The 21,481-nt window shown below is 45.0% G+C and overlaps 2 protein-coding genes across 2 annotated transcripts; one reads left to right on the top strand and one right to left on the bottom strand.

Moving 5' to 3' along the window:
* Positions 1-2,284: 2,284 nt before the first annotated feature.
* Positions 2,285-10,137, top strand: rp1l1a (rp1 like 1a; the record flags this gene model as incomplete). Its single annotated transcript, XM_083908746.1, has 9 exons — positions 2,285-2,518; positions 3,556-3,948; positions 4,029-4,293; positions 4,381-4,979; positions 5,022-7,821; positions 7,942-8,039; positions 8,118-8,933; positions 9,017-9,694; positions 10,042-10,137. The coding sequence occupies 9 exons, from the start codon at positions 2,285-2,287 to the stop codon at positions 10,135-10,137; spliced, it is 5,979 nt and encodes a 1,992-aa protein (XP_083764872.1).
* A 2,404-nt stretch (positions 10,138-12,541) lies between these two features.
* On the bottom strand, positions 12,542-20,780 carry gckr (glucokinase (hexokinase 4) regulator; the record flags this gene model as incomplete). The annotated part of the gene is made up of 19 exons (XM_083908745.1): positions 12,542-12,655; positions 12,757-12,891; positions 13,609-13,752; positions 14,030-14,107; positions 14,239-14,354; positions 15,411-15,507; positions 15,601-15,677; positions 15,790-15,887; positions 15,995-16,093; positions 16,794-16,912; positions 18,001-18,106; positions 18,182-18,276; positions 18,378-18,431; positions 18,512-18,578; positions 19,213-19,286; positions 19,532-19,600; positions 20,347-20,415; positions 20,524-20,673; positions 20,736-20,780. 19 exons carry the CDS (start codon positions 20,778-20,780, stop codon positions 12,542-12,544), a joined length of 1,806 nt encoding a protein of 601 aa, XP_083764871.1.
* Positions 20,781-21,481: the final 701 nt, after the last annotated feature.

Here is a 21,481-nt window from a genome sequence, read left to right as displayed (position 1 = left end):
ACATTTTGACTTATTCCAAACACACACATGAATGAAATTTATCAGCGCAGACGTCAACAAAATGCCATTTTATGACTAATTTTAGGTCACATTAACAAACCTCTGTCGGTCCCCAACAAATTCTTATTAGAGGCGACACATTTCAGGGTAAACTTCCTGTGTGACGTCCTGTCAGCACAGGAACCACTCATCCCTGACTTCCTGTCTTCTCCTGGTCCTCTGAGGTCCTCCTCCTCCTCCTCCTCCTCCTCCTCCTGTTTCTCATTAGAAGGCTGTGAAGCAGATGATTGATGAGTTACATAAGTCTGAATTATACAATCCTTTTCAGTTTGGTTTATTCTGAAAGGTCACAGAGTGTTTCTGAAAAACAGTTTTTGAATTTGAACGTGTGAAGGACACTCACACAGTTTTCTGAAACAAACGCAGAATTTGACAAAATATTAATATAATATCACTGTAAGTTAGTGATGGAGGCAGCAGTGGATCAACAACTCCTGTGAACTCCTGTGTGCTGTGATGTTAAAATCACTGGTTTACTCTATGGACTTTGGTGTGGGAGAGTGAGTGGTTTATAAACGTCAGTTTCCTGTTGTTAAAGTCTGTCTAACAGTGAAGATAAAGACGTGAACATGTTGTCCAGAGCATCGAAGGAACCCTGCTGTCAGACACTGTCTGTATTACAATCCTCACTGAGTACAGACAAGTGTGTGTGTGTGTGTGTGTGTGTGTGTTGTACCTGGGAGGTCATACATATGTATATGTATATGTATATATTTACATTATGTCCAGCAGAAAAATCTCATCTCCATTTCAAATCAGCCTCTTCCTCTGCTTCAGGTCAGACGAGCATAAGAAAATCACTCGTCTCACCACCATCTTGGCCTCTCCATGGCAACCCCTGTCCTCTACACACACACACACACACACACACACACACACACACACACACACACACTCTTCTTCTTAAGCAGGCTTTTCGTTCTATCCTTAGCCCTCTCTCCTCCTCCTCCTCCTCGTGCCTGATTAGCGTCTGCCATTTTAGTTGAGAGTTGTGTGGACTCACAGTCTTCTGGTCTGGTCTGGTCTGGTGTGGTCTGATCTGATCTAGTGTGGTGTGGTCTTTCTCCACAGTGAGACCCTGTACGGACACAAAGCAGCTCGTCCATCATCGTCGTCGTCACACCTGCTCACACCATGGTTCCTACATATGTGAGTAGTGAAGACTTTAGCACCTGAGGAAAAAAATACATTTTTATCGTCATTAAAACACTGACTCGTCTTTAAAATGTGAGGAAACTGGTTTATTAATGTAATGTAATTGAATAGTTTCAACTGTAGTTAAACAAGCTCTAAATGATTGACATTATTAACTCTGTCTGTTTTAACAACTGCAGCAACTGCAAAATATCAAGTCTTATATCACCTTGGAAACCAGTGATTTTTGCTCAGTAAAAATAAAATAATTTAGCTAATATTACATTTTAGCTGCTGAAGTTTGTAAACCACTCACTCTCCCACACCAAAGCCCATAGAGAAAATCAGTGATTTTAGCTACTGCTGCCTCGTGTGGTCACTTTGTGTCACTGAGTTAAGTCTAAATGTAATATTTTCAAAGCCGAATTTTACAAAATCACTGATTTTTTCTATGGGCTTTGGTGTGGGAGAGTGAGTGGTTTACAAACTTCAGTTTCCTGTGAGATAAAGACGTATATAATATATATTCTTAAGATATCGTAGACTTAAACTGACGTAAAAGTCCTTTTTTAAGTGGCTAAATAAATGTTTGTTTGTTTGTTTGCAGCCATGATTTCACTGAGTCAAAAACCTGAACTTTCCCTTTAAGAAGCAAATCTGCAGTTAAGAAGAGTGACTTGTCCTCATGGGACTTAAAATCCCGCCGTCTTTAAACGTCTTTAAAAGTTATTTATGCTGTTTCTGGTCATGTCAGTTGATCTTTAAATCCATTAAGAGTCATAAAATCCATCCAAATATAATTATATAGCGATTATAAAACTAACAAACTACAAGAAAAGTGAATTAGAGATGATTACAGACTGTAGGTTATGTAAGATAACAGGCGTTCAAAAGCAGGGCAGAAACGTTTTAATAGGATTTCTTCATGTGTGCGAGTTCTACTTTACTAAATAAAGCAGACGCTGTCGACATAAAGTGACTTTTCTGAGCTGTGACTGAAGGGATTTGACTAAAATCTTCAGTTTATATCGACATCAATCAATAATCAGCGGAATTATTGTTGTTTCTCAGGTGAGTGTGAACGCGCAGCATGCAGTCAGTACACACAGGGACGTGGGACCCTGGCCCCGCCTCTAAACATGCCACGCCCCTCCCACAAGCACCGCCCTCCACGTCACGCCACGCTCACGCGACCACGGCCGCCCCGGCCAAGAGGATCACCTTCTACAGAAGCGGCGACAGTCGTTTCGGGGGCGTGAAGATGGCCGTCCACAAGCGCAGCTTCAAATGCTTCGACGCCCTGCTGGACGACCTTTCACAAAAGGTCAGTGGGAGGGGTTTTCTTTTTGAAGATGAAGGTGAAGGTGAAGGTGCTCTCAGCCCGTCGCTTTGGCAACAGCAAGCCTAACATTTAAAGTGGAGATGAAGCATTGAACAATAATACAGTCTTTCTTTAATCTAAGGCCAGATTTAGCATCACAATCAAACTGGATTTGGCTAAAAATAAACATCTTTAACTGGCGACATTTAGACAGTGAGGGAAGCTGCACCTGGATTTTTAAATGACCCCAAAAGGGGGCGCTAAACCTGCCCCCTTTTGGGATCCCTGCAGGAGCTAGCAGCAACTGTAGCTACTACTGCTAAAGTCAAACGCCAGTAACACAGTGTCTGCTACAGTAGCTGCTAACATTAAACACGGATGCTATAACACATGGCTACAGTAGCTGCTAACATTAAACATTGATGCTATAATATGTGGCTACATTAGCTTCTAACGTTAAACACTGATGCTGTAACACGTGGTTACATTAGCTGCTAACATTAAACACTGATGCTATAACGTGTGGCTACATTAGCTGCTAACGTTAAACACTGATGCTGTAACACGTGGTTACATTAGCTGCTAACGTTAAACACTGATGCTATAACGTGTGGCTACATTAGCTGCTAACGTTAAACACAGATGCTATAACATGTGGCTACAGCAGCTGCTAACGATAAACACAGATGCTATAACATGTGGCTACATTATCTGCTAACATTAAACACAGATGCTATAATGTGTGGTTACATTATCTGCTAACAAACACTGATGCTATAACGTGTGGCTACAGCAGCTGCTAACGATAAACACAGATGCTATAACATGTGGCTACATTATCTGCTAACATTAAGCACTGATGCTATAACGTGTGGCTACAGTAGCTGCTAAGCAGCTGATGCTAAAACACCCTCATGTCTAAAGGCTACAATAGCTTCTCAGGCCGATGCTACAGTGTCTGGGAACAGTAGCAGCTAGCATAGCGCTTCCTCTCCATTGTAAGACAAATGATAGAATGACAGTCTTGTGTCGTCACACAGGTTCCTCTTCCATTCGGTGTCCGGACTGTGACCACCCCCCGCGGCATCAACACCATCAAACATCTCGAGCAGCTCCAGGACGGAGGCTGCTACTTGTGCTCCGACCGGCGCCAAGCTAAACCAATCAACATGGAGCTGGCCAGCAAATGCCCGAGCATCTGGTACCATCACAGCCGGAGACCGCAGCGCCCCGAAAACTCCTCCGCGACGCCACCCGGACACGTTCCCCACAGGCAGCGACGGATTCTGCTGGTGAAGAACAGTGACCCGGGCATGAGGAGGAGCGTGGTGCTGAGCAGGAGCTCCACCAGGAGCCTCAGGGCCTTTCTGGACCAAGTGTCCGAGGTGATGCAGTTTCATGTACGCAAACTCTACACTGCAGACGGACGCAAGGTAAGAAGTAGAAGAAGGTGTTGCTGAAGGTTTCTAGATTCAGCAGAAGCTTGTGACACTTGTGTGGATAATGTTTCCAGATGGACAGCGTTCAGAGCCTCACAACTTGCCCCGGTGTGCTGGTGTGTGTCGGCCGGGAAGCCTTCAGTCCACTGCTGCTCAACTGCATCAAGAAGAGTTCAGAGGAGAAGCTTCCTGGTCTGGACAGGAGCTCCCCTGCTCTTGGTCTCAGGACTCCTGGAAATGGAGCTCGGTCTCCTATGACTCAAGGAGCAAGATCTCCACCTCATGGAGGTCAGTCCAGAGCCAGTGAGTACAGCGAAGGACCAGAGAGCAAGAAAAACGGTACGTCGTGTGTTTAAAGTGTATTTTGTCACAGTTGTATGGACTCAAATGTGCGAGTTCATGGTTATTTTTTACCTTCTCTTTCAGTGAACTTTGGTCTGGAAACCAAAAAGAGCATAATCCATCCACGCTCTGACTCTTCAAACCGCTCCACTCGCTTCTCTTTGTCTTCGGAGAAATCGTACGGTAATGGCCTCAGCGGCTGCTCGTCACAGCCCGGACCGGCCATCAGCAACGATGACATCGAGAAGCGCGTGTTTGTCAACAAAGATGGAAGCCTCTCTCTGGAGATGAGGGTACGCTTCAGACTCCACAGTGATGAGGTCCTGCAGTGGTCTACACAGATCAAAAAGTCTCCTTCTCTGACTATCGACTGCTCCTCCATTAACCAGCTCCAGCCTCATTACCTCGAGAAGGGCCAATCAGAAACCTGTTCTGATCCCGAGTCCGTGACCTTTGACCCGGAGAGCGTGGATTATTCCAATCGCACGCAGCAAACGTTAGGAGCAAACCACTGTCCTTGCTGTTACCAGCGACGTGAGCAGCAATACGACTTGTGGGAAAACCCGGCACACAGACGCAAACACACGGTCGCAAGAAACACAAACTCCTCCAGCTCCTCGTCATCGTGTAACTCCAGGAGAGTGGTCCACTGCCGAGGAGGAGGAGGAGGAGGAGGAGGAGGAGGAGGAGGAGGAGGAGGAGGAGGAGGAGGAGGAGGAGGAGGAGGAGGAGCCTCAGCTTCAGAGCAGCTGATCCAGGAGGAAATGTGTGTGACGGAGAGCATGGTAGAGGTGGAGCAGGATGGAGACACCTGTGTGGAGGTGTGCAGGGTCAGCCGCTGTGAAGTGGTTACTATAGACGCAAACAAGTCAGTGGAGGAGGAGGAGGAGGAGGAGGAGGAGGAGGAGGAGGAGGAGGAGCACTCGCTGTCTGCAGTCAGCAGCTCCTCACATATTCTGCAGTCACTGAAAGAGGACCAGGACGACGAGGACGAAGAGCTGCCACCCAGTGCCTCACGGTGCCGTCACAGAAAGGAACCATTCAGAAGAACCTCAGAGGACCAGGATCGGGTTCCAAGCTCCAAATCTAAAATGAGCGGAACCTCTTGCAGGTCGGGCAAAGAGGAGAAAGCAGCTGATGATGAAGAAGAAGAAGAAAGACATTCAGGAGCTTCAGCGATGTGCCCCAACTGTGGAGGCTGCAGCCACGCAGCATCACAGCAATCCCATCAAGCCTCTTCAAACCCTGCTTCACCCGTCGGCACCAAAGAGAACGCTGATAATGGCCCCAACGAAGCCGACTCTGACGATTCAGCCATGTCAAAGCAGTCCAACAAAACCAACCTCACCATCAGTGGACGCTCTGCTGCGTTATCAAACATCCAGGAGGTCAGGACATCCAGTGCCATGTCTGCAACCTCCAATCCAGAACCAGCAACTCAACAGGAAGAAAGGGCTCTTAGCGTCATCTCAGCAACCAGCCATGGGTCCAGGAGGTCGAAGACAAGTCCCAGCGCTGTGTCTGTCAAATCCAGAACATCTCACAAGTCTAACCACAGAGAAAGAGCTATCAGCTCCTTGTCAGCCAAATCAGGTGCTGAGGATGGATCCAGAACCTCCAGCACAGCAGTGGAAGATAACGATAGAAACAAAGAAACTACCAGCAAACGTTCAGCCAGCGTTCTGTCTGCTAAATCTACTAAATCTAATGTTACGGCAAACTCCCGCACTGCTCGTAGGTCAACAAGACACGAAGAAGAAACAGAAGAGGAGGCAGTGAGTGCCAGATCCAACAAATCCGGTAAGTCCACCAAAGCTTCAGAGAGGACACTTTCTCCCAGGTCAGAACCTGAGGGAGATGGAGAGGAAACGTCATCAAACAGGTCAGACTGTAAAGAGGAAGAGGAAATACGAGAGAGGGCAGAAAGTGATGAATCAGAAGAAGAAGAGAGAGCAGCCGGCACCAGGTCAGCTAAGTCTCATCAGTCGAACCATAATGGTGATGATATTACCAGAGATAGAGAAGCTAAGACCAGGACTGCCAGTGTTTTATCTGCTAAATCACAGACACGTGTGAACGTTGCGGTGGACAGAACATCCAGTGCCACGTCGGTGAAGTCAGACCGTACCACAGCGTCTCCACGCAAACAGGAAACACAAACTGAAAACCAAGAGCGACTTGCTAGTGCTATGTCTGTGAAGTCAAGATCTTCAGTGAGATCCAAAACATCTGACAAGTCCAGATCGAGCAAGTTCCTTACGACGGGTCAAGAAGAGGTTGATGAAGAGAGAAACGATCAGTTCCTTTCACCAAAGAGGACTCACTCCCGCAGAATCAACTCGCCCAGTTCTCCTCAAAGTGCTGGACAGACAAAAAGACCCAGTGCTTTGTCGGTTCACTCCATAACCTCGACTCAGTCAGCCAGACCTAAATGTCACTGTGGAGCAGCTTCAGCAAATGAGGTGGATGATGACCAGGAGAAGGCTTCTGAGCGGGCTGCTAGCTTCTTATCGTCGTCTTCCAGACGCCAGAGGAAGGAATCAGGAGGCACAGAGCAGCCACTGAGTCGATGCTCATCAGGGTCGGTGTCTCTTGGTTTACCAGAAGATCAAGAAGCAGGTGACTCAGACAGCGGCAAGTCCAGTGTATCCTGTCTTAGAAATACTGAAGGTAAGGGCAGAGTGACGACAGCAGGTCCTGCTAAACAAGAAGATGTGGAGGAAACAAGATCCAAGAATAATGCCAGCAGAAGCACAATGACTCTTAACCCTACAGCTGTTGAAATCCCCATCATCGAAACTCCAACAGGGGCTGAAGATGAAGATGAAGGAGGAGGAGCTAAAACAGGAAGAGCAGCCAGTGCACTTTCAGCCAAGAGCAGCAAGTCCTCTTGTAAATGTAGCACCATCCAAACAGAACCAGTCAATGGTAACAATCTCGACGCTCCAAAGAACAGACCTTCATCTTCCGTGTCAACAGCAAGTGCTAAAGTTCGGAACAAGACCCCTGCAAGTGCTAGTGCTAAGAACGCCAACGTAGCAGAAACACCTGTCGGGGATTTTGATGCTAAAAACCAGAACAGACCAGGAAGTGAGTCTGCAGAGACAGTGAGTGTTCACTCCAAGAGTCTGTGTCGACTCAGGCCTGAATCTGCAGCTTCAGCAAAGTCCCGATCAAAACAGAAAGAAGACTCTGTCAAAACTCTCAAGGTCAAATCCACCACAGGAAGTGATGGAGGAGCTCTGTCTCAGTCTTTATCTTCTGCTGATCTGCTGAAGGAAGCTAACGCTGCACGTCCACACAGCCAGCAGACTACAGAGAAAAGTGACAAGTGTCAGAGAACAAGGAACCAGAAAGATAAGGAGGATCTAACGCCTGCCTACCTCCCCAACGCCTCCCCCAATGAGGTGGTTAGTCACTGGCTGCAGAGCATTCCTGCAAACAGCAGCATGCTGGGACTTGGTGATGAGCTGGAAGAAGGTGAGCAGGAGAAGGAGGTGGAGGAGAGAACTGAAGAGGAGGACAGTCCTGAAACTGAAAAAGTAGATAAGGAGGAGATGAAGGAGGCTGACAAGGAAGAGGAGAAAGAGGGAGAAGGTGAATGTCGTCCAACTCCAGCTGATGCATTAGAGAACTCTTCTCCAGACCACGGAAAATCTCTGCCCAGGAACTGGCAGTCGTCTGTGTCTGTGATGAAAGTACTTCTGAATTCTTCTATGGGTCGATGCCAGAGCCTCCCCGAGGTAAACCAAAAACCCTTTTTAATAAATAAATGTCTTCTTAAACACATGCTCCTCTCTTATATTTGCTGTCTTCTGCAGGTGTCTCCAGTCTACGGTCGTCGACTGAGCACATCAGCCAGAGGATTCTTGGACTGTTTGGCTCAGCTTCAGCTCATCGAGCCGGCAGCGAACCAACAGAAGAACCACAACCAGCAGTATGAAGACATCATGGCCATCCTTCAGTCCCTCTGGCTCGCTGAGCCCAGAGACACAGACGCCACAAACGTCAAGGACAGTGGCCCAGAGCAGGTGACGCCTCCACGGTCGTCGTCCGGGGTGGACATGAGCAGTGGCTCTGGTGGATCAGGGAAGGAGAACATAACTCAAGGTGCAGAAGAAACATCTCAGGGACCAAGAACAGATGCAGCAAAGAAACAAGTGCAGAGCGACAGCGACAGCCCCAAAGCCACGGAGAAGCCTTCATCTTCAGACAAGAGCTCTGCCAACGACAGCTCCAAGTCCCCCACCGACAATGAGACCATGGACGACACCAGTTCAGGAACACCCCCGACGGTCCTGCATGCACCCTTAACCAAAAGATCATCCCAACAAGACCCTGACCCAGTCTGGGTCCTGCACCTTCTGAAGAAGCTGGAGAAACAGTTCATCAACCACTACGTCAACGCCATGGCGGAGTTTAAAGTTCGTTGGGACTTGGATGACAGCCTCATCCTGAACACCATGATCTCCGAGCTCAGGGAAGAGGTGAGCCGACGCATTGAGAGCAGCATTGAGCGCGAGATCAGGAAGATTCAAACTCGAGCTGGAAGAGGAGGGAGGTCACCAAGGCCACCTCAGGGAAGGAACCTCTCCAGAGACTCCACCATGACCGAGAAGAGGCGCAAAATGCTGAAGGTAAATCGACCACAAACATCTTTACGTCTATGGAGAAACTGTTGCTTGAATGCAGAAAGATAATGTTTGACTCTTGTTTTCAGGTCATGAAGAACCAATCACTGAAGACCGCCGACTCTCTCAGTGACGGAGAGACCACGGGCGACTTCAGCGACCAGCGAAGTGAAGACGAGTACTGCCCCTGCGACGCCTGTGTTCGCAAGAAAATGGCCACTCGGCCTCTGAAAACAAACGCGGTGGCGACTGAAGCGCCGGTGATGATGGAGTTTGATCTCCTCAAGATACTTCAGCTCAAGAAGGGTCCGCTGCACCCACCTGTGGCCACGCCCAAATCCACAGACGTGGAAGGTGGCAGAGCGATCCAAGAGAAGGAGGAGGAGGAGGGGAGGAGTTTAGAGGTTGTGCAGGAGGAAGAGGAGTGGGAGGAAGAGGAGGAGAAAACCAAAGAGGACATCAAAGCTGAGATTGTTTTAGAGGAGGCCATCCCGGAGGAGGATGAGGAGGAGGAAGAAGACGTTTGTAAGGCAGGAGAAACTGAACGGAAAGTTACGAGAGTCCGTGATGAAGAAGAGGAGGAGGAGTCTGAGGAAAAAGGAAGTGAGGAGACAGTGAAGGAAACAAGAGCATGTGAAGGAGAGAACACTGAGAACAGTGAGGGTGACGAGGACGACGCTGTAAAAAATGAAGAATCAACAAATGACAGTGGACCGGCAGACGACGAAGACGAGGAGGGACAAAGTGAGGAAGGAGCGTCAACACAGGTATGTGACCCACTGTAGCCTCGAGGCTAATTCTAATCCTGTGGGAAAAGATAATCTCACCATCCAATTAGATGCTCGGAACAAACCGGTCTTAGTTTGGCCTCAACTCAGAGCCTCCACTCATGGATTAATGCAGACATTTTCACTCACCAGAGATAACTTTTGTTTTCTTTGACCTCCAGGAGCAGGAAGTGACTGAGGGAACCACAGGAAACAAGGAGGAGGAGGAGGCAGGAGAACCTGGAGAACCTGGAGAACCTGGAGAACCTGGAGATGAAGGCCAGACTGTGGAGGAGGTTCAATCTGAAACCTGTAAGAAAACACATGACGCTGCTCTGCTCCATCAGTTCACCAGGACGTCTGTGGAGTCTCAGCCCGGCTCTCTGGAGGACACTCAGCCTGACTCACCTCCACACCTGTCAACACCATCCAGTGACCTGTGAAGCAGATGTTTTGGGTGTAACTGAATCATTAGAATCAGTGGATTAAAACGATTTGTTGACAGAATCGTCGAACTGATGCGTGAACTGAACCTCCGCCCACTGCTAGGTGGAGTATTATTAAGCCCCGCCCACCAAGCAGAAAAAACATTTCCACAACAGAAGAAGTCGCCGAAGATCGTCACCCGAGCCTCGACCCGACTGACACCTCGACTCTTTCATCTGTGAGCTGCTCAAACTCCAGTGTCCGAGCAGCTCTAGCATCGTTCTCTTCTTCTGCGTCCAGAGCTGTAATGCCACCCGATGGTGAAGTGGGGTACTGTAGGAACCTCACACGCGAGGATACCAGGGTCCGCGATATGCGACGTTTACCACGGGTTTAAGACTCCAAATGAAGCCTAGCTTAAAAAATGTAAACAAAACACTTGAAGCACTTTAAAACTCACACGGATTAATGAATAAACCAATTACCTCAGCAGAAGACATGTTCAGATTCTGTCAAAGTTGACAGTTGATTAGTTATATATCAGTTAATCCGCTCATTTATTTGTATATTTTGTCTTTGTCTCATTAAGCTAGTGCTGGATTCTCAGGGGTCTGACTGTCTTTTTCTAAACAGGCTGTTTGTATTATAATCGTAAAATATAAATGAATATGAAGCCACACAACAGTGAGCTGAGCTAGCATACGCACTCAAAACAAAGAGGGGCCACAGCTAGCATGACGAGCGATTATGTTATATCTTGTTTGTTCCATGTATTTAGACACAATTTTAGTCGAGTTCTATGCTAGTTCACACGCTAAATGTTCAATGTTGGAGTTTTTACTCAGCTGCTAAGAAGATTAGCTTGTTTTGAGTCTGTATGCTAGCTCAATAAAGCTAACGTGGCTCTATTTTTTTTTTTTTTTTTTTTTAAATGTTGAATTATTCCACTTTGGAGTTATACTCACATTCACAGCCTGTATGTCAGTATTTTATCCTGAATTTACTTTTAAAACACTCACATTATCTCCTTTAAATTCAACTCACTATATTTTGTGTATTTACGAACGTGTGTGTGTGTGTGTGTGTGTGTGTTACTGCCGACAGCTGCTGTATATTCAGGTGGGGTTTGTGTGTATAACCATATCAGGTAGAGCGTGTGACTGTTGCCTTACTGTAACCGTGGTGACGTGACGTGGTTGATGTGATGGAGATCACGGCTGTGGTTACGTTTCATTTCCCCCCCCGACGTCTCTTCTGTCTCCTGAAAAAAACACAGAACCTGGAAAAGACACTGTGTGTGTGTGTGTGTGTGTGTGTGTGTGTGTGTGTGTGTGTGTGTGTGTGTGTGTGTGTGCCTATGCTGCTATTGGTCCGTTTGTCCATCAATCAGTGATGTCACCATTATGTACCCTAGTGATTGTCATTTACATAAATGAAATAAAATAAAATGAAATATACAAGAGCAAATAACTTGGTGATAGCAGTTGCAATTTCCAAACTGGCCCCTAGGTGGCAAACTTGTATTATTATTATTTGTATGAATTCAGATGAGAGGAAATGCTCTGTGACCCAGGTGTGATGTAAACGTTAGCTTCTCTGCTCTTACATGTGTTTATAAAGCTGCTCTCAAGATAAACACACACACACACACACACACACACACACACTAATCCACTACCTGTGTGTGTGTGTGTGTGTGTGTGTGTGTGTGTGTGTGTGTGTGTGTGTGTGTGTTGGGGATTGAGGTTGACTTACATCACTACAGTAGAGCCTGTACCTTGGAAAAGTTCATCATCCCGCATTAAAAATAAACAAAGGAACTTAAAGGGACAGTTCAGGATGTTTTAGGGAGTTGAAAACTGATGTTTTAAAGCCACTCACTCTTCCACACCAAAGCCCATAGAGTAAACCAGTGATTTTAACATCACAGCACACAGGAGTTCACAGGAGTTGTTGATCCACTGCTGCCTCCATCACTAACTTACAATGACTGATTTTAGTGAATTCAGCTTTTAAAATATTTAATTTAGACACATTTCAGTGCCACAAAGTGACCACACGAGGCAGCAGTAGACCAGCAGCTCCTGTGTCCCTGTGAGCTAAAATCACTGGTTTTCTCTATGGACTTTTGTGTGGGAGAGTGAGTGGTTTACAAACTTGTCATGTTCGTGTTCTTAAGACATTAAAACCGGAGGCTTAAATTCACAAGGACAACATGTTTTCATCCATAAGTAAATAATGTAAATGTTTATTTCTCTTATTTGCCTGATATTAGTGCATGCACTATACTATCATTTGCATCTTGTACTGGATCAAGTTAGAGTGTTGTAATTATAATCCACACCATCAGTGCATTTCAGATTATTATAAGATTAACATGTGTGTAACACAGGACTGTTTCAGTGTGTGTGTGTGTGTCAATTATGAGAGCCATGCCTCCACAGCCTCCCTGATGATTGGCTGCTTTTCCAAATGAGACTCCGCCTCCGCGAGGGAGCAACCAGTCAGCAGACAGAGCAACGCCAGAGGGACAACCTACACACACACACACACACACACACACACACAGAGAGAAGATATCACACCAGCAGCCTCCACCCGTCCATCAAACCTCCATCATGCCTTCACCTCCTCACCGTGCGTCTGTGTCTGGCCGCGTGTGTGTGCGCAGTGATGTCAGAGGAAGTGATGTCATCGGTCAGCTTGTCCACTCTGTACACGGCCTTCAGGAGACACTCGTCACACTCAGACGTGGACAGACCGGACAGTTTCTAGAAGGAGGACGAGACGGCGTCAGTTGTTGTGTGTTTTTGTTTTAAAGGGATTTTTCAGGGGCTTTTTAAACTGAGGATATGAGCAATTCAGATCTACGATGTCTTTAAGATCACGTTCACATCTTTATCTCAGTGTTAGACAGACTTTAACAACAGGAAACTGAAGTTTGTAAACCACTCACTCTGCCACACCAAAGCCCATAGAGAAAACCAGTGATTTTAGCTCACAGGGACACAAGAGCTGCTGGTCTACTGCTGCCTCGTGTGGTCACTTTGTGTCACTGAGGTTAATCTGAACAAGGACTTTCAAAAACAGAAGTGACAAAATCATCACCTAAAAAAAAAAAAAATCCATGTTTGACTCAATATCATCCTTGTGTGAGTTGGTGGTTATATAATAAACACCTGTATGACACCTGAGAATACATTTGAGACACGCTGCTGGTCCTCTGCTGCCTCGTGTGGTCACTTTGTGTCACTGACTTAAGTCTAAATTAAATATTTTAAAAGCTGAATTTGCTAAAATAAGTAATTGTAACTTAGTGATGGAGGCAGCAGTGGATCAACAACTCCTGTATGCTGTGATGTTAAAATCACTGGTTTTCTCTATGGGCTTTGGTGTGTGAGAGTGAGTGACTTTGGTGTGGGAGAGTGAGTGGTTTATAAACTTCAGTTTTCAGTCAGTGTGTCATCTTGAGGAGCAGCTTCATGTACCTGTAGTAACCTCGTGGCTCGCTGGTACAGTTTGCTGTTGGTCACCTGCACATCGATCATGTAGTTCTGGTAAACTTTGCCCTTTAACACGTGAGCTCCGGTGCTGACAGCGTTCAGAACCAGCTTAGTGGACAGCTCCCTCTGCTGAGAGAGAGAGGACATTGGTTCATTAATGTATACACCTGTGTGTGTGTGTGTGTGTGTGTATATACGTATATATACATCATCCATCATCTAAAAAAATTATATAAACTGAAGATTGGAGACAAAATCAGAGTGTTAGTGTTTGTCTTCTTCTTCTCTGTCTCTGCTGGAAACCAAAGAAAAATGGAGTAAATGAGGCACAGCAGTTATTTATCATGCTCCAGTGAGTCACCGGATCAATGTGTGTGTGTGTGTGTGTGTGTGTGTGTGTGTGTACCATGTGTGCGACGCTCTCTGAAGCAGGCGTCGACCAAGAGAACGGTAGTGAAGATAAACACAGCTGATCAATGATGTCCTGAAAAAGACAAAAGACATGGATGGATAGGGAGGACAGGAAGGAAGGAACAAAGGTAGTGAGGTAGGAAGGTAGTGAGGTAGGAAGGAGGGTGTGTAGGATAGTCAGGAAGGAAGGAAGGAAGGAGGTACTTGTTGTAGTCGAGCAGCTGCAGTGTGAAGTTGATGATGATGATGATAAACAGCGTGGATGTTGGACGTCTTCTCTCTCACTCTGCGTGTGACCTCCACCACATCACTGACATCATCTACACAGACAAGATGTTCATGGAGGACATGAGCGTGTCATGGTCTAAACATGGAGGACATGAGTGTCTGATGGTGTAAACATGGAGGACATGAGTGTCTCATGATGTAAACATGGAGGACATGAGTGTCTGATGGTGTAAACATGGAGGACATGAGTGTCTCATGGTCTAAACATGGAGGACATGAGTGTCTGATGGTGTAAACATGGAGGACATGAGTGTCTCATGATGTAAACATGATGTAAACATGGAGGACATGAGTGTCTGATGGTGTAAACATGGAGGACATGAGTGTCTCATGATGTAAACATGATGTAAACATGGAGGACATGAGTGTCTCATGATGTAAACATGATGTAAACATGGAGGACATGAGTGTCTGATGGTGTAAACATGGAGGACATGAGTGTCTCATGGTGTAAACATGGAGGACATGAGTGTGTCATGATGTAAACATGGAGGACATAAGTGTCTGATGGTGTAAACATGGAGGACATGAGTGTCTCATGATGTAAACATGATGTAAACATGGAGGACATGAGTGTCTGATGGTGTAAACATGGAGGACATGAGTGTCTCATGGTGTAAACATGGAGGACATGAGTGTGTCATGGTGTAAACATGGAGGACATGAGTGTGTCATGATGTAAACATGGAGGACATAAGTGTCTCATGGTGTAAACATGGAGGACATGAGTGTGTCATGATGTAAACATGGAGGACATAAGTGTCTGATGGTGTAAACATGGAGGACATGAGTGTGTCATGATGTAAACATGGTGTAAACATGATGTAAACATGGAGGACATGAGTGTGTCATGATGTAAACATGGTGTAAACATGATGTAAACATGGAGGACATGAGTGTGTCATGATGTAAACATGATGTAAACATTGAGGACATGAGTGTGTCATGATGTAAACATGATGTAAACATTGAGGACATGAGTGTGTCATGATGTAAACATGGTGTAAACATGATGTAAACATGGAGGACATGAGTGTGTCATGATGTAAACATGATGTAAACATGGAGGACATGAGTGTGTCCCTCACCACAGTGAGTGTAGAGCAGAAGAACAGTGTCCTGGTGGTTGAGATGAGGCAGAACATCACGTAGAAAATCCTCATGTGCGATGTTAAACTGACGACCCTGGAGTTAAAGAAACAAACCCAGAGAAAGAGCGCCTCCTGTTGGCTGTTGTGTGTCACAGAACGTTAACGTTTATTTACCACCAACACGTACCAGTGAGGTCATGTGACCTTGGTTGTTGTCCAGCTGACTGTATCCTCCACTGATGAAGCCACGGACGTCCTCAGGGTCTGACGTCCACACAGGAAGTCATCTCACATCACACAGACTTATATATATATAATATATACATATATACATATATATATAAAGAGGTGATATGGTCACAGACGGCGGTCTCACCTGCTCCAAACGTGGGCTCACACTCACTGGCGTCGATGAGGCCCATCACAGCCACAGAGCCCCAGCCCAGGTAACACACACACCTGCCACACTGCAAACTGAAACACACACACACACACACACACACACACACACACAGGTACACACACGTGTTGACATACTGAGACAGAGCAGGAGTGTGTGTGTGTGAACTGGGATGTCTGACCTTTGACCTGCTGCCTCCACCAGAGCAGTGATCCCGTCACTCTGAGCGTACGTGACCTCCACAGCTTTCTTATAATCTTTTATGTGCTGCACAATTCCCCTGTTGGAAAAATTTAACTGTTTATATATAATAATAATAATATAATAAATCACGTCTACATCAGGAAACTAAAGTTTGTAAACCACTCACTCTCCCACACCAAAGCTCACAGAGAAAACCAGTGATATTAGCTCACAGGGACACAGGAGCTGCTGGTCCTCTGCTGCCTCGTGTGGTCACTTTGTGTCACTGATTTAAGTCTAAAGTAAATATTTTAAAAGCCAAATTCACTAAAATCAGTCATTGTAAGTCAGTGATGGAGGCAGCAGTGGATCAACAACTCCTGTGAACTCCTCTGTGCTGTGATGTTAAAATCACTGATTTACTCTATGGACTTTGGTGTGGGAGAGTGAGTGGTTTACAAAGAGACACAAAACCTTTTAAGATACTTATATCCGTGTCTCAGAATGCAGTCAAATGTCATTTTACAATCACAGAATGATTTCGGAAAGTGACCTGTAGAGGTCAGCGACACACAGTTAGCTATTAAAGGCACATTAAAAGCTTTTTTTAGACGACGACGATGTGTGCGTGAGTCGTCTTGTAATGTGAAAAGCATGTCCACGAGTGTCTCTGGTGTCTGTCCGTGTGAAACGTGGACATAAGGCAGCACTCAGGAGGAACTCACAGGTGCTGTGGACTTACTTCAGGTCATGACACAGCAGCAGTTAAAGCAGTTAAGTGTCAAACTCTTTCTTACTCGCGTGTGATGGATGAGTCGGTGAAGGCGGCGGCGTGAGCGGCCGACAAGACCACGTCCAGGAGGATCTTTGTGGCGCTGCCTCCCTTCATCCTGGAGGAGCCGCTGATGGCTTCAGGCTGAACACAACACACTTATTATACAAACTGAATAAACATCTTGGTCAAATAAAAAAAATTAAAAATAGTTAAGCGTCTCTTTCTGGTCGTTTTGCGTCTTTTTTGTGGTCGTTTTGCGTCTTTTTTGTGGTCGTTTTGTGTCTCTGTGTGGTAGTTTTGTGTCCGTTTGTGGTCATTTTGCATCTGTGTGGTCGTTTTGTGTCTGTTTGTGGTCGTTTTGTGTCTCTGTGTTAGTTTTGTGTCTCTGTGTTAGTTTTGCGTCTCTTTGTGTTAGTTTTGCATCTCTTTGTGGTCGTTTTACGTCTCTTTGTGGTCGTTTTGCATATCTTTGTGGAGGTTTTGTGTCTCTTTGAGGTCATTTTGCGTCTCTTTGTGGTCATTTTGCATCTCTTGTTGTTAGTTTTGTGTCTTTGTGGTCGCTCTGCGTCTCTGTGGTCGTTTTGCGTCTCTTTGTGGTCATTTTGCATCTCTTTGCGTTAGTTTTGCATCTCTTTGTGTTAGTTTTGCGTCTCTTTGTGGTAGTTTTGCGTCACTTTGTGGTTGTTTTGCATTTCTTCGTGGTCATTTTGCGTGTTAGTTTTGTGTCTCTTTGTGGTCGTTTTGTGTCTCTATGTGGTCGTTTTGTGTCTCTATGCTAGTTTTGTGTCTCTATGTGGTCATTTTGTGTCTCTATGCTAGTTTTGTGTCTCTTTGTGGTCATTTTGCGTCTCTTTGTGGTCGTTTTGTGTCTCTTTGTGGTCGTTTTGTATATCATTGTGGACGTTTTGTGTCTCTTTGTGGTCGTTTTGTGTCTCTTTGTGGTCGTTTTGCGTCTCTTTGTGGTCGTTTTTTATATCTTTGTGTTAGTTTTGTGTCTCTGTGTTAGTTTTGGTTCTCTTTGTGGTCGTTTTGCGTCTTTTTGCGTCTCTTTGTGGTCGTTTTGCGTCTCTTTGTGGTCGTTTTGTTTCTCTATGCTAGTTTTGTGCCTCTATGCTAGTTTGGTGTCTCTTTGTGGTCAATTTGTGTCTCTGAGTTAGTTTGCGTCGTTTTGCGTCTCTTTGCGTATTGCGGCTTCCAGCTGAAATAAAAATAATTCTTCTAATTCTTACTGCGACTGCGGGGTTGATCACAAAGGCCTGGTCAGTGTGAACCATCTCCTGCATCCTCTGAACGAGGCTGTGGAAGGTGAACGTGCAGCCAGGTATGGACTCACTCCTGCACCGGTCAAAACAACGTTATCACTCATTCATGACACAAGTGAATAAATATTAAATACGAAGTATAACATACTTGGCGTGTTGTACGGGGTTGAATCCCACGAGTACAGGCGTGTAAACGTCGGTGTGCTGCAGACACAGATGCAGTTGTCCTGCCACAAACGGAGCCTGCACAGTCAGAAACAGACAAGCTGAAGATCTTCACTGATTCATCGACTTCCTGTCGTCGACAGATCGATTAATACGGATCAATGAGAGCGACGACTGACAGATAATCCACAGGAGATGCCGATGAACAGGACGCGCTTCTTTCCCTGGCAGACCTGCAGGAACACACTGTGTTTAAACACTCGTTATATTTACATGATATGACGTGATATTCACTGTGTGTGAAGACGCTGACCTTGTTCAGACTGAGCTCGCCCAGTGAGGCCTCGTCTTCAGGAGCTTCTTCAGAGGAAAACAGAGCTCTGATGAAAACAACAACAAAATCATCTTTAAAATCAAAAATAAAACACAGCTGGTTTTATTTCATGTACATATTCATTATCATTGTGTCACATTTAAATCAACATTTTGCTTTTATCTAAATGACACAGACAACATTAGCTAACTTTAGACAACAGCTAGCATTAGCTAACATGAATCCAACTTGAACTAATGCTCTTGTCAACATTAGCTAACTTTAGACAACAGCTAGCATAAGCTAACATGAATCCAACATGAGCTAACACCATTTTCCACATTAGCTAACTTTAGACAAGAGCTAACATTAGCTAACATGAATCCAACATGAGCTATGGTTATCGTCAACATTACCAAACAGTAGCTAACTTTATACAATAGCTAGCATCAGCTAAAATGAGGTAATGCTCTTGTCAATATTAGCAAACATTAGCTAACTTTAGACAAAAGCTAGCATTAGCTACCATGACTCCAACATGAGCTAACGATATCGTCAACATCAGCCAACGTTAGTCAAATTTAACAAACGTTAATCAAAATTAGCGAGCATTACACGCGACATAAGCTAAGTTTATTAAACATTCGCTAACATTAGCCAGCATGAGACATCTTTTTAAATGTAAATGTGTTAAAGTTGACCTGTCTCCTCCTGCAATAATGTACGTGTACACCAGAGGGCGGTTCAGCTTCTTCAGCTCTCTGTTGAAACCTGACTAACAACACAAACACACAAACAAACACACAAATACAAACACACACACAGAAGAAGAACTTGATCAGATGATGTCTGCTGTGACTGATCAGTTTTCTGATATCATTCACTGCTCTGGATCAAATAAAACTCCAGTGGAAAATGAAACATGATTTTTTTAACACACATGTAATCCCATCACTTCAATATGAGATTAAATAACTCTATTTTAATCTGGCCTGGTCTCAGTCATTTCAGGATATTCACCGCTGCCAGAAAAGCCAGTCGACCAGACGTTCCACATCCACTGAGGACGACCAGACTGTCCTGAGGATCCTGAAGAGACACGAGGACACGTTTGACTGAGCAGCACAAAAACACACACATGTCCACAAATGTATTTGTGGTCATTTTGCATCTCCCTGTGGTCGCTTTGCATTACTTTGTGTTAGTCTTGCGTCTCTTTGTGGTCGTTTTGCATCTCTTTGTTAGTTTTGCATCTCTTTGTGGTTGTTTTGCGTCTATCTGTGGTCGCCTTGCATCTCTTTGTGTTAGTCTTGCGTCTCTTTGTGGTCGTTTTGCGTCTCTTTGTGGTCGTTTTGCGTCTCTTTGTGGTCGTTTTGCATCTCTTTGTTAGTTTTGCGTCTCTTTGTGGTCATTTTGCGTCTCAGTGTTAGTTTTGCGTCTCTTTGTGTTAGTTTTGCGTCTCTCTCTGTTAGTTTTGCGTCTCTTTGTGGTCGTTTTGAGTCTCTTTGTGTTAGTCTTGCGTCTCTTTGTGGTCGTTTTGCGTCTCTGTGTTAGTTTTGCATGTATTTGTGGTTGTTTTGCATCTTTTTGTGTTAGTTTCGTGTCTCTTTGAGGTCATTTGCGTATCTCTGTGTTAGTTTTGCGTCTCTTTGTGGTCGTTTTGAGTGTCTTTGTGTTAGTCTTGCGTCTCTTTGTGGTCGTTTTGAGTGTCTTTGTGTTAGTCTTGCGTCTCTTTGTGTTAGTTTTGCGTCTCTTTGTGTTAGTTTTGCGTCTCTTTGTGTTAGTTTTGCGTCTCTTTCTCTAGGTCGTAGAGAATCAGAGGACAGGTGTCGTACCCTGAGAATGACCTCCACTCTCTTTGCGACCTCCATCACAGTTTCCACCACTCGTTCACTTAAAAGCCTCTAAATAAAAAGGACACATGTACGATCTCGTGTTAAGGTTTTTGTGTTTTCATTTAAACACCATGAAGATCATTGGTTGTGTATTGATTGTGTATTGATGATCCGTACCTGATGGGCTCCTCCTGTCTCTTCCTGAAACATCTGAGCATCACAGGCCTGTAACATCCTGACAATGCTGTGAGCTGGAGCTCTGTCAATGTCTCGTGTCAGAGGATTAGACTTCTCTGAAACAGGAAGTGCTGCCTCGTAATCTGGAGACTAAAAGAGGACAAAAACATCAGAGATCTTCTTATGGTTTAAAGGTAAAACTATGAACTCACCTCCCATTCCTGCATCGTAGAAGAACTACAGCCTGATCCTGACATTTGTTTGTTCCTCTGTGTCGTTACAGAGACTGGAAATGAAAATAACAGTGTGTGTGTGTGTGTGTGTGTGTGTGTGTGTGTGTGTGTGTCTCTATCTGCTGTGACAAAGTTCACTGAGGGACCTTTGAGACTCGAGTGTAAAAGGAAGTCATGGATATTTTGGAAAAATGTCAAGAGAAACAATATAAAAACAAAGAAAACTAAAAACCACTGCTAACACCAGGAAAAACGAACTCTATCCACTTATTCACACATTTCACGTCTTTATCTCACTGTTAGACAGACTTAATCAACAGGAAACTGAAGTTTGTAAACCACTTAGAAAAAATCAGTGATTTGAGCTCACAGGGAAACAGGATCTGCTGGTCTACTGCTGCCTCGTGTGGTCACTTTGTGTCACTGAGGTATGTCTATATTAAATATTTTAAAAGCCGAATTTTACTTCATAAGACATTGTAACTCAGTGATGGAGGCAGCAGTGGATCAACAACTCCTGTGAACTCCTGTGTGCTGTGATGTTAAAATCACTGGTTTACTCTATGGACTTTGGTGTGGGAGAGTGAGTGGTTTATAAACTTCAGTTTCCTGTTGTTAAAGTCTGTCTAACAGTGAAATAAAGACGTGAACGTGATGTAAATATCGTAGACTTCATCTGACATTGATTTTATCGAGTACAATATTCTTAAATAACAGGACACTGA

Source organism: Microchirus variegatus (genome assembly GCF_963457635.1).
Source record: "Microchirus variegatus genome assembly, chromosome: 22".
Taxonomy (NCBI): Eukaryota; Metazoa; Chordata; class Actinopteri; order Pleuronectiformes; family Soleidae; genus Microchirus; species Microchirus variegatus.
The sequence above is the reverse complement of the archived record's forward strand: the minus strand, read 5'-3'. Positions and strand labels throughout refer to the sequence as shown.